General features: G+C 36.6%; 1 protein-coding gene across 3 annotated transcripts in view; it reads left to right on the top strand.

Annotated features, from left to right (window-relative positions):
• Positions 1–8,866, top strand: part of TBXA2R (thromboxane A2 receptor) — a 165,044-nt gene extending 156,178 nt beyond the window's left edge. For all 3 annotated transcript variants that reach the window (XM_053703120.1, XM_053703121.1, XM_053703122.1), the window contains exon 3: positions 8,013–8,866. In XM_053703120.1, coding sequence (XP_053559095.1) covers positions 8,013–8,282 — 270 coding nt within the window. In that variant the 3' untranslated portion in view covers positions 8,283–8,866. The remainder of the gene's footprint in view (positions 1–8,012) is intronic.
• The last annotated feature ends 3,634 nt before the right edge of the window (positions 8,867–12,500 follow it).

Raw genomic sequence — 12,500 nt, 5'->3', positions numbered from 1 at the left:
TGTGTCATAAGAACCAAAACTAATGTGGTTCTGATAGAGTTTATTAAAGAAAAAGAAATGGCAAATAGATGTGGAATTCAGAGTATCAAATATCAGGAATGAAAGGAAATTTAACTTAGCTATCCTTTTGTGAAAAACAACTGAGGAGAACAATTATAAACAGATATATTGTTTGATTATCACAGAATATTATAAAGTATAAAGGTTTAGTAATCTTATTAAACAGTTCCACAATACATCGATAAAGCAGAGATGTTGAAATGCTTTCAGTTTCCCAGAAATGTATTAGGCAAAGATAGTTGTTAATGTCTCAATTTGATACCTTATTCCCCAGCAGAGAGTTATCCCTTTTACCTGTCAGCACTCTGGTATTGAGCTGTGCTGTGAGACACTGGTTTGTGTTTAACAGGAAGTTCTGGTTTTAGTCCAGAGGCCTTCTGGGAAATGTAGTTCAATACTGCATGGAAGGCAATAAACAAAGTAAAATGTAAATACTTGCTGTTTAAGGATTAGGAGTAAAGTACAGCTTGCCAGGTCGAAATACTCAATCTCCAGTAAGTTGAAGGAAGGTAAGTGAGGAATCCTGTCCTGTAGTGGAGCTGGTAATGACACAGCTTAGTCGTGCAGAGATGAGAGATTCAGCTTACTGAACTTGGAAAAGAGGCTTGGCACTCAGGTGTTCGTAGAAACGAATTAGAATAACTAAGCAATGATGCTTAGTTGTTCTTGCTATTTAAAGGGGATTTACCCAATTAACAGGTAGAATGAATTAAAGGCACAGTATCCCTTACAGGACCCCCCACTCAAGGACGCTGTTCCACAGCGGTTGGATGAGGTCTGTCGGGGTGACGGCGATGAAAAGAAGAGATTAACCTGGGAGCATTGATATTAGAAGCAGGTTCCCAAGAATCCTCATCGGAAGAGAAATTCTTCCACCGAATAAGATATTGTAAGGTACCCTGACGCAATCTGGAGTCCAGAATGGATTGAACTTCGAACTCATCTGGGTCGAGGAGGAGTGGAGGAGGAGGTAGTAAAATGGTGGTATCCCTCTGCTCCATATACGGCTTTAGAAGTGACACATGTACAGTTGGGTGAATACGAAGGCTATCAGGAAGTTCGAGAGTGACAGCATTTTGATTAACTATATCCTTAATGCGATATGGACCGATGAAAAGACTTGCCAACTTTTTACTGGGTAATTGTAGCTTCAGGTTTTTTGTGGACAACCAAACCTTCTCTCCGATGGAGTAATTTGGAGGGGATCTTCTGCGTAAATCATAAAACTTTTTTTGTGCAGCTTGCGAGTCCTCGATATTCCGGTGAATGAAGTTGAAATTATCAACTAGTGAATTGTGTAAGTCATCCACCAGAGGAAAATTTAAGTCGTCATTTGAGTCCAGTAGAAAGGTGGGATGATATCCATAGTTAGCAAAAAATGGTGTGAGTTTTGTTGATGAATTAATAGAGGTATTGTAAGCGAACTCAGCGGTAGATATGAAGTCAACCCAATTGTTTTGATGGAAGGAACAAAAGCATCTTATGTATTGTTCCAACCACTGATTCACACGTTCTGCCTGGCCATTTGTTTGTGGATGGAATGAGGTAGAAAATTTATGATCTATTTGAGTGAGATCACATAATTTTGACCAAAACCTAGAGGTGAACTGTGTTCCTCTATCTGTTGTGAGGATAGAAGGTATTCCGTGAAGTTTTACTATGTTGTCTAAGAACAATTGAGATGTTTCAGCGGATGTTGGCAATTTGTGGAAATGTAGGAAATGGGCCATTTTTGTGAAAATGTCTACTACCACAAAAATCGTAGTTTGATTTTTTGATGGAGGTAAGTCAACGATAAAGTCCATCGATAGATGTTGCCATGGTTTGGTGGGTATAGGGAGTGACATGAGTAACCCATACGGAGGTTTTCTCTCTGGTTTGGATGTGTTGCATATAATGCAAGTTTGAATGTGTTGTTGAACGCTCTCTCTCATCTTTGGCCACCAAAAAGACCTTTTGAGTAACTCTAGAGTACGTTGGATTCCAGGGTGTCCCGAAAGGGGAGGATCATGATGGATCTGTAGAAGTTTTGTTCTCAGTGAAACAGGTACATAGATCCTCCCTTTGTGATAGTAAATCCCAGACTTGATTTGATGTGTTGAGTGATCTTGTTCGGTCTCTTGACTGGTATGCCTTTTTAGTTCTGACATAAAGGTGTCAGTGAGACCAATGAAATGGTGTTTAGGAATAATCTCCGTTGGATAGTTTTGGGGTTCAGGTTTCTGAGGTAACCTTGAAAGCGCGTCCGCCTTCCCATTTCTATTCGCTGGTCTATAAATAATGTTAAAAGAGAATCTAGAAAAGTAGAGGCTCCAACGAACTTGTCTTGCGGATAATGTTTTGTTTGATTGTAAATATTGGAGGTTTTTATGGTCAGTGTAAATCTTGATAGGGTGTATTGTTCCTTCTAAAAGATGTCTCCAGTATTCAAGAGCCTGTTTTATAGCAAGAAGTTCTTTGTCTCCGATTGGATAATTCCTCTCTGCTGGTGTCATAACTTTGGAATAATAAGAGATGGGGTGTAAGGGACTAATGAGATCCTTTTGTTGGGATAATACAGCCCCAATTGCGAAGTCAGAGGAATCGACTTCTAAGATATAGTAGAATGAAGGATTTGGAAATGTCAGAATAGGTGCTGTAGTAAAAAGGCTTTTTAAGGTGTTAAACGCTACATCAGCTTCTGAAGTCCATTGAAATGGAATAGATATACTAGTCAACTTTGTTAGAGGTTTAGCAACTTTTGAGAAATCTCTAATAAACTTCCTATAATAATTTGAGAAACCCAGGAATCTCTGAAGGTCTTTCCTGTTCTTAGGTATTTCCCAATTGGAAACAGCCTCAACCTTTTCTTGTTGCATTTCAATGCCTGTTGGGGATAAATTATATCCCAGGAAAGTTACTTTGTCAGTATGGAACAAACATTTTTCAGGTTTCGCATATAGTTTGTGTAATCTTAATCGTCGGAGTACTTCTGTTACATGATCTACGTGATCAGTATAATTCTTTGAATAAATTAAAATGTCGTCCAAGTATATAACAACACTAGTATCCAAGAGATCGTGAAAAATATCATTAATAAAGTGCTGAAATGTGGCAGGGGCGTTACACAACCCAAATGGCATAACGAGGTATTCATATAAGCCATATCGGGTTCTAAAAGCAGTTAGCCACTCATGCCCTTCTTTAATCCTGATGAGGTTGTAGGCTCCTCTTAAATCCAATTTGGTGTATATGGTGGCTTCTGACAGACGCTCAATGAGCTCTGGTATAAGCGGTAGCGGATAGCGATTCTTGATCGTTACTTTATTTAATTGTCGGTAATCGATGATAGGTCTGATAGATGAATCCTTATTGCGCACGAAGAAAATGCCAGCTCCTGCTGGGGAAGTAGATGGTCTAATAAACCCCTTCCTGAGGTTTTCTTCCAGGTAAGTCTTGAGATGCTCAAGTTCCGGCTGACTGAGTGGATAAAGGTGTCCATATGGGATGGCTGCTCCGGGCTGTAAATCGATGGGACAGTCGTACTGTCTATGTGGTGGTAGGTTTTCAGCTTCAGTCTTGCTAAATACATCCTTGAAGTTAGAATACTCCGTAGGAATTGGAGATTCTGATGACTCAATATTTAGACAAGTTTGGTTATTGGTGCAATGTTCAATACAGAATTGTGAGTTAAACTTAATATGTGCAGGTAACCATTGTATAAGTGGATTGTGTTGTTGCAACCAGTTAATTCCTAATACTACAGGATAGTTTGGAGAGGGTAAAACATCAAATGAAATGAATTCACTATGACCAAATGAGGACATGTGAATGGGTATGGTTTGATGTGTAACAGGACCTGTAGTTATGGGTGAACCATCAATCACATGGACACAGATAGCTTTTGTTTTGCGAATAAGGGGGATTTTATTAGATTTAACAATTTGCAAATCAATAAAGTTGCCGTAGGCTCCTGAATCTATAATCCCGTCAATCGTCAGATGTCTTTGATCCCACTGTAGAGAGAGGGATAGAGTGAAATAAGCTGGGTTATGTACAGTCAATATTGTAGTACAAGTATAACCAGACTTACTGTGTTTATTCTTTTGGAGGATAGGACAATCATGGACGGTATGTTGTGGGTTGGCACAGTACATACATAAGGATTTAATCCTACGTCGAAGTCTTTCTTCAGGTGTGAGCGGTCCTCGTGCTATACCTATCTCCATAGGTTGTTCAGCCGCTTTTGAGGTTGTAGGTAGGTCACGTGAGCTTTGTCCTGAATAAACTTTCGGACGAATATCAGAGTTAAATCGTTCAGCACGTCTTTCACGTAGTCTGCGATCTAACAGTGTGGCTGTTCTCATTAATGCTTCTAGAGATTTAGGTAATTCAACTCTGGCAAGCTCATCCTTGAGACTATCAGCAAGACCAAGTCTGAACTGGTTGCGAAGTGCAACTTGGCTCCATTGGGAGTCAGATGCATATAGCTTAAAGTCAGCGACATAGTCCTTGACTGGCCTCTTACCCTGTTTAAGATTCCTCATGGAGGATTCTGCAGTTAATTGTACATCTTTATCTTGATATAGGTTATCAAGAGCTTCAAAAAATTATTCTAGTGAACCCAATAGTGGATCTTCTGTTTCACATAGATTATCCGCCCAAGAGCGGGGTTCACCTTTCATGAATGAAATAATACTCAGAACCTTAACCCTCTCAGTTACGTATGTTCTGGGTTTTAATTGAAACAAGAGTTGACAGGAATTTTTAAACTGTCTATAGAGTTTACGGTTTCCAGAAAAGGGTTCTGGTAACATAACCTGGGGTTCTGGGGTATTCTCCTGTTGTGTTGATCTAAGACTTATAGAATCCCTTAAAATAGCTCTTAAAGATTGATTCTCAATTTGCACATCATGGACTGCTTGTGCAAGTTGATCAACTTTCTGTGATAGGTTATAAACGATTTGTGGGATATCTGTTGGTTCCAATTCCATCTTTTAGGCTTAGTTATTATGTAAGGAATATCCAATAAAGGAACACAAAATACAGATATTATAATATGTTTGTATCACTGCTAGTAATGAGTACCCAATTTCTTTAAGGCAATCTGATACAGCAGTGAGTTAATATAGAATGATTGTGTCATAAGAACCAAAACTAATGTGGTTCTGATAGAGTTTATTAAAGAAAAAGAAATGGCAAATAGATGTGGAATTCAGAGTATCAAATATCAGGAATGAAAGGAAATTTAACTTAGCTATCCTTTTGTGAAAAACAACTGAGGAGAACAATTATAAACAGATATATTGTTTGATTATCACAGAATATTATAAAGTATAAAGGTTTAGTAATCTTATTAAACAGTTCCACAATACATCGATAAAGCAGAGATGTTGAAATGCTTTCAGTTTCCCAGAAATGTATTAGGCAAAGATAGTTGTTAATGTCTCAATTTGATACCTTATTCCCCAGCAGAGAGTTATCCCTTTTACCTGTCAGCACTCTGGTATTGAGCTGTGCTGTGAGACACTGGTTTGTGTTTAACAGGAAGTTCTGGTTTTAGTCCAGAGGCCTTCTGGGAAATGTAGTTCAATACTGCATGGAAGGCAATAAACAAAGTAAAATGTAAATACTTGCTGTTTAAGGATTAGGAGTAAAGTACAGCTTGCCAGGTCGAAATACTCAATCTCCAGTAAGTTGAAGGAAGGTAAGTGAGGAATCCTGTCCTGTAGTGGAGCTGGTAATGACACAGCTTAGTCGTGCAGAGATGAGAGATTCAGCTTACTGAACTTGGAAAAGAGGCTTGGCACTCAGGTGTTCGTAGAAACGAATTAGAATAACTAAGCAATGATGCTTAGTTGTTCTTGCTATTTAAAGGGGATTTACCCAATTAACAGGTAGAATGAATTAAAGGCACAGTATCCCTTACAATATGTGTGTGTGTGTGTGTGTATATAGACATATGTGTGTATGTGTGTGTGAATATATATGTGTGTGTGTGTGTGTATATATAAGTATATATATATATATATATGTGTGTGTGTGTGTGTATATATATATATATATATATATATATATATATATATATATATATATATATATAAATATGTGTGTGTGTGTATGTGTATATATATATATATATATATAAAACAACAGGAGATGTACACAGTCCTAGGTTGTTAAATGGTACTTGGCTAAGTAGGTTATGTGGAAGTCCTTATGTATAGCTATTAGACAAATAGCTGTATGTTACTTAGTGATTTAAGCCTCTCCCCTCTCTGTTTGGTCTGCTAGTAATTTAATATGAGCAATCTTTGAACAAAGTGAGTACTGTAGACGGTATTGTATCTTAAAAACTGGATTTTCGAATGCGGTATCAACTCACCAGCAATCGCTCTTTGTCCTCGGTACTGTGTCTTGAAACTGTGTTTATGAATGCGGTATCAACTCACCAGCAATCGCTCTTTGTCCTCGGTACTGTGTCTTGAAACTGTGTTTATGAATGCGGTATCAACTCACCAGCAATCGCTCTTTGTCCTCGCGGCGACCCGCGCTGCTCTGTATTGTTACTGTCCCTTCGAAAATGCAACCATCCGGTTAGCTGTGCTGAGTAGCGTTCTTCGGATGCGCGGGTGATGCCGCGTCTAACTCCTCCTCTGTAGGTGACGTAGGTGCAGGAAGGTTGCCCGATTGGTAGTTGCGGGTAGAGGCGCTTCTGTCTCTCTCCGTTGTGACGAGTGTGACTGCTTTAGTAAAAAAGAAAGTGTAACAAAGGAAAACAGACCAGGGGTTAGTCGAGGCGTGAAAGATAACCTCTTTGAATTAGCCAAGGATATAGTACCATGGGTGTAAGATCCAGTCCTCAGGGCTCGCTAGCCATAGATACAGGAACAACAAAAAATGAAGACTTGCAGGATCAATTTCAACCAAGTGGTTTATTCAGGCATGGGTGATTGAACACTCAGTGGTATACAAGGTGAGGTGTCATTGGTCTGACGCGTTTCGCGCATGTGCAATGCGCTTCATCAGAGATCATACAGGTGTGTTCAACAGGTGAGGTGATAAACATTGTGTTGACCAATCAGGAGCGTTTAAAATACATTTGACCAGGTGCTAGTGCTATTAAGCATATTTTTTGTGACACATGAGTAAAAAAAGTGATTTGGTTTATGCTGAAAGTGCAAATATTGGAAAAAAAAATTTTTTTGTTTACAAAGTGCATGCTTATTAATACCAGCTTACATAACATTCCTTATCAACTAATGATGATCAAAAAGGAAAGATATATATATATATATATAAGTTATGAAAAAATATATAAAGGAAACTACCTAATTGTGATGTAAATAAAGAGAAAATGGCATGAATGTCTATAATAATGCCGCTGGGGTAAAGATTAAATACTTGATAGTAAATAAATAACTGACTTTGAAATAATGATGAAAAGTAAAATTGTTAATTCATATTAATAAAAATAACTAACAGTTGATAGTGAATGTCAGACTTAATAGTTGGTAATTGGAAAAAGGAATTAAAAACTTTTTCCTTTTTCCAATTACCAACTATTAAGTCTGACATTCACTATCAATTTACTTCTATTATAAAATGTACTTTGTTCTCTTGGTATCTTTTGTTGAAAAGCAGTTAAGTAGGTGTAGGAAAGTGCTTAAGACTGGAGCAATATACGGCAGCAGTTTTCTAACTATCGTATACATTTAAAGGAAAAGTAGGTGGCAACAGTAACAAAGAATAACACGAGAACAAAGTAAATTTGATAATAGAAGTAAATTGAAAACATTTTTAAAATGGTATGGTCTGTCTGAATTATGTAAGGAAAATTTGGGGTTCTATGTCCCTTTATTTGAATATATTAATGAATTTAATTTCTTTTCTCCTAAGAGATTTACTTTTCCGTTAAGTACTATTTTCATGTTATGTATGGCAAATTTAAATGATCTTTCTCCTCTTCACAGATATTTATAGGGCAGGCAGTCCTTCAGCAGCCTGTTGAGGGTCTGGGAGACAGGGAAATCCCTCGAGAAACTGAGAAGCTTCTATTGATCTACTTACGGGTGGCCACCTGGAACCAAATCCTGGACCCTTGGGTATACATCCTTTTCAGAAGAGCTGTCTTAAAGAGAGTGTATCCAAGCCTCAAAACTCGCCCATCTATTGTGTCCTTGTACCCAACTCTCACTGCTTCCTTGCGCCGCAAATACACCCAGGAATCTGTGATCAGATAATTACAATGCTGAGTTCTCCAACAAGACATTTAGCATTCGTTTTGGAAAGTGTTAAATAATTGCATGTGCATATGAACATTCATTTGGTTCTTACAAAATATCTGTAAAACATTTATACTCAAATATACCAAGAGATCAAAGTTTTTGATTTCTTATTATAAATTGCAGCTTTTGGAATGTGCAATGATAATACGTTGATGATATAAAAATCAATAATACTGGTGATTATGCCAAGACTTAGGAATGGAAGAGAATGAAGCCTCTGAATACTTGACATACTGGAACTGGTGGATACTCATTTCCTCCAGCAGAAGAAGGTTCATTAATGCTGATGTATAACTTGAGAAAAGGTATTGAACAGTGAGATAAATAAGGCAGAAATAGCTGGAAAAGTAAACAAGAAATGGATACTGGGTGTTATCATTGTTTTGGGACTACTTTGTCTCAAGGTCCACCAAATCTCTTGCCCTCCAGCCATTACTTATAGCTTTCAGAAGAAGACTTCTCTAAAAGGGCTCTATGTTGATCTTTTGGTTTCCATCATGCCTATTAAATTCAGTCAAATAAATTAATACACAATTGAACATGTTTATTCTATTGGCTCCCTGGTGTGTTATTGAGTTTTTAACTAGTGCCTGGCAGGTTGCTAAGATTAGAGCTCTCTTTATTATGGGGAGGGAGTTTGTAATAAGCAGTGACATATTATTCTCTTGGCTTTATGTATTTTTGAAATGGAAAATATTATATTGTGTTTGTGGTTATGCTGGGTTTAAAGACAAAAAAAAATCAAACTCTGCAAAGCTTTATTACTGATGACAAAAACATGATGACTGAAATATCTATTTAAGAAATACTACTGTTAATTAAAAATACATTAAACACCTTCTGTGTTTGTACCAGGGTCCCCAGGGAGGCCAAAAAAATTGAACCTGCAATTGCTGTAATCAAATTGCTGGTTTAGACAAATTGCAGCATTTTGAAAACCTAGGTTACTGATTTTGCTATTTGGCATCTGTAGGGAGCGTGGGACAAAGCACAATTTTCACACAAAAGAAAGATGTGTTTCATACCAGTTTAAGACTGCACAGTATATTGAATATTATAACTTGTAGTTAGGCATCAGCACATTTTTGACATGTTCATTCATTCTAATTAAATGTCAATTTTTTTTACAAAACTTCCAATAATTGTTTCAAATGAAAGTTCAATATTCTGATTTGAATGTTTTTATTTTTTTAACTCTTTTTATTAAGAGAAATGCATAAGCAGATCACTGACTAGAAAGGTACAGTTATAATGTAAGAGTGGTTTGCAGAATACCTGTCTGGCTTATCATTATTTATCTCTTATTTTATAATATAACAAACGAAAAGCAAACCTTCTATTGCTTAAAAATAAAACATGCAAGATATGCAATTAATAGAACATAAAGGGACACTAAACCCCAAAATTTTCTTTCATGATTCAGATAGACAATACAATTTTAAACATTCCAATTTACTTCTGTTATCTAATTTGCTTCATTATTTAGATATTCTTTGCTGAAAACATAGCAATGCACATGGGTGAGCCAATCACAAGAGGCATCTATGTGCAGCCACCAATCAGCAGCTTCTAAGCCTATCTAGGTATGCTTTTCAGCAAAGGATATCAAGAGAATGAAGCAAAACGCTCTTCCTAAATCATGAAAAATATTTTTTGTGTCATGTCCCTTTAAGGGAAATCATCAATCAATACAGTGGCAATAATATTACTGTAGTAAAACCTAGGCATTGCATTCTGTAAATTGAGAATACAGAAGCAGCTCTAAGAAACTTAAACATAACCTTCCAAATAGTATACCATTATTGCAGTAATCAATAGGACATGCAAATGCATTCCAATTAATACAGTATAGTAACAGGTGCTTTATTATAAGTACAGAATATGAGTATATGAGGGACTTGAATTTGAAGTATAATAACTACAGTAAACCCAGCAGTTAACTCTTAAAGTTCTACAAGGTCAAACCAAGACGAACTAGAAGTGTGCACCTATCCCCCTCACATATGCTTATAAGGACAGAATAACGTAAATTCCAAAAGCCATTTCACTGATTAAAGCTATATCATGTACCAAGTGAGCATGGATCAGACTTGGTAGATAGGGAATTTAAATAGAGGAGTACTTTTCAGCTCTAGTGAACCTTACATTCCCCATTCTAAGAAATATACTGATGTATAATAACTATAATATAATAGCCTGTAGGATAAAATAATCAATAATAAACATTTATGAAAAACAAAACCAGATATACAATACTTTAAACATAAATTAGTTATCCAATGACAATATATGAGGCATAAGTAAAAATTCTGGAGGAATTAACTGTTTTATATTGAATTATATTGTTTATCACAAACCCAGGAAAAGATTTAAGGCTGGAGGACTATATAGGAAAAAAGTCCAGAGTCTCAAGGTTAACTGCCCTCAGCAACTAATGTCCCACTGCTCCCTAACCAGCTCTTATACTAGGCACAGTATATCCAACCCCTACACGGATCAGGCAGGGCTGATATTCTGGAAAGCCTAAAAAACTGTGCAATTCTCTTGCAAAAAATGCGCTGCTACAAATACTTAAGCACAAAATTGATGAATTTCCCATTCAAGTCATTAAAGAGTGTCTGGTCAGTGATCCACACATAGAGGCTGAACCAGACTCCAACAATACAAGCCAAAAAAAAAATCAAAATGGCTTTATTTAATACAAAAATTAAAACATGCAGAGGATAGCAGCTACGCTTACGTGTTTCACGCCCATACATGGCGCTGGCTCATAGATAACATAAGTGGCAATCAGGCCTATTTTTAAACACATACTGAGCAAAAAACTTCAAACCTTAAAAAAAACACTTCACATCAGCATGTTGCCAAATATATTATATATATATAATAAAAAATTTAAATATTCCATTTCCAATATGTAATATTAAATATGTCAATTAAATTAACATGCTTGCTATTTATTAGCAAAATAGCTAATATCCCATTCTTTGTCCATGCCAGATAGAACCCTTGTCTGGAGTTTAACTATCCAATATAATATTTCTTAGAAAGTATTTTGTACCTATCACCACCTCTAGGTGGCAGTGGTGCTTTGTCAATCACACATAGTCTAATATGTTGTATATTTTTCAGATGAAAACGATTGAAATGATTTCCTAATGCTGACTCCCTCTTGTAATGTTTGATATCACGTAGGTTTTCTCCAAACACTGTTGTTAGGGTCCTAGTTGTTTGACCAATGTATTGCATCTGGCAAAAGCCACACTCCAGGAGGTATATCACAAAATTCGTACTGCAGTTGACTTAAAATTTGATCAAAAAGTTCGGCCATGTAGCACTACTTGTGAAATTTGTAGCTCTCTTTAAAATACTTCATGTATTACATATTCTCGCTCCACATCTAAAATTTCCAAACGCAGATAACCAAGACTATGTATTCTCCCACAACACTTGGTGCAATTTGGGCAGCTAATGTTGATGGTTTCTGTAGCACAAATTTACTTTCATAACTTCTGCATTAAGGGCATCATCGCCACTAAGTAAACTCAATTTTTTCTTCAGAATTTTTTGCAAATATCATCAAATTACAGAGTATACTCAGTGGAAAAGATGTTACTTTCTGTTTTATACATTTTCTTATGTGATGTACTCTGTCTAGTGCTTCCCTTGTCCTTCCATATATTATATGTTCTTACTTCACAAAGATCTTATTCTAAAGAGTAAAGGTCATAACCACAATTAGCAATCCTTAGAGGGAACAGTGACAGTGGGTATTGAAAAGAATCACCCCCCCTTGAAAATAATCACATTTTGTTTGTCTTTGCAGCCTTTATAAAAGACAGACACCATTTTTGTTTATCCAGTTGTAATTACTCAGTGCATCTTATAACATCCAAGTGAAAGATACAACACCAACATGTCAGGCAAAAATAAAGACAATTCAAAAACAGAATCACTGAGTTGGAAAAAGTATAACCCCCTCCTAAAATTACTTGTAAACTCAATCAGGTGTAGCTAATCACCTTCTCAACGGCACACACAAAGCCATTTGACCTTCAGCTGTAATCAGCTGTGGGCATATTGATTAGCTCAGCATGAAAAGAGCTTTCCAGAAGCATCTCAGTCCCTGGTAGTGCAACTGAAGCAAACAATCAACTATGGGTGACAAGGCAC

The sequence above is a fragment of the Bombina bombina genome, chromosome 2 (genome assembly GCF_027579735.1).
Source record: "Bombina bombina isolate aBomBom1 chromosome 2, aBomBom1.pri, whole genome shotgun sequence".
Taxonomy (NCBI): domain Eukaryota; kingdom Metazoa; phylum Chordata; class Amphibia; order Anura; family Bombinatoridae; genus Bombina; species Bombina bombina.
Note: the sequence above shows the minus strand (reverse complement) of the source record. Positions and strands in the feature narration are given on the sequence as shown.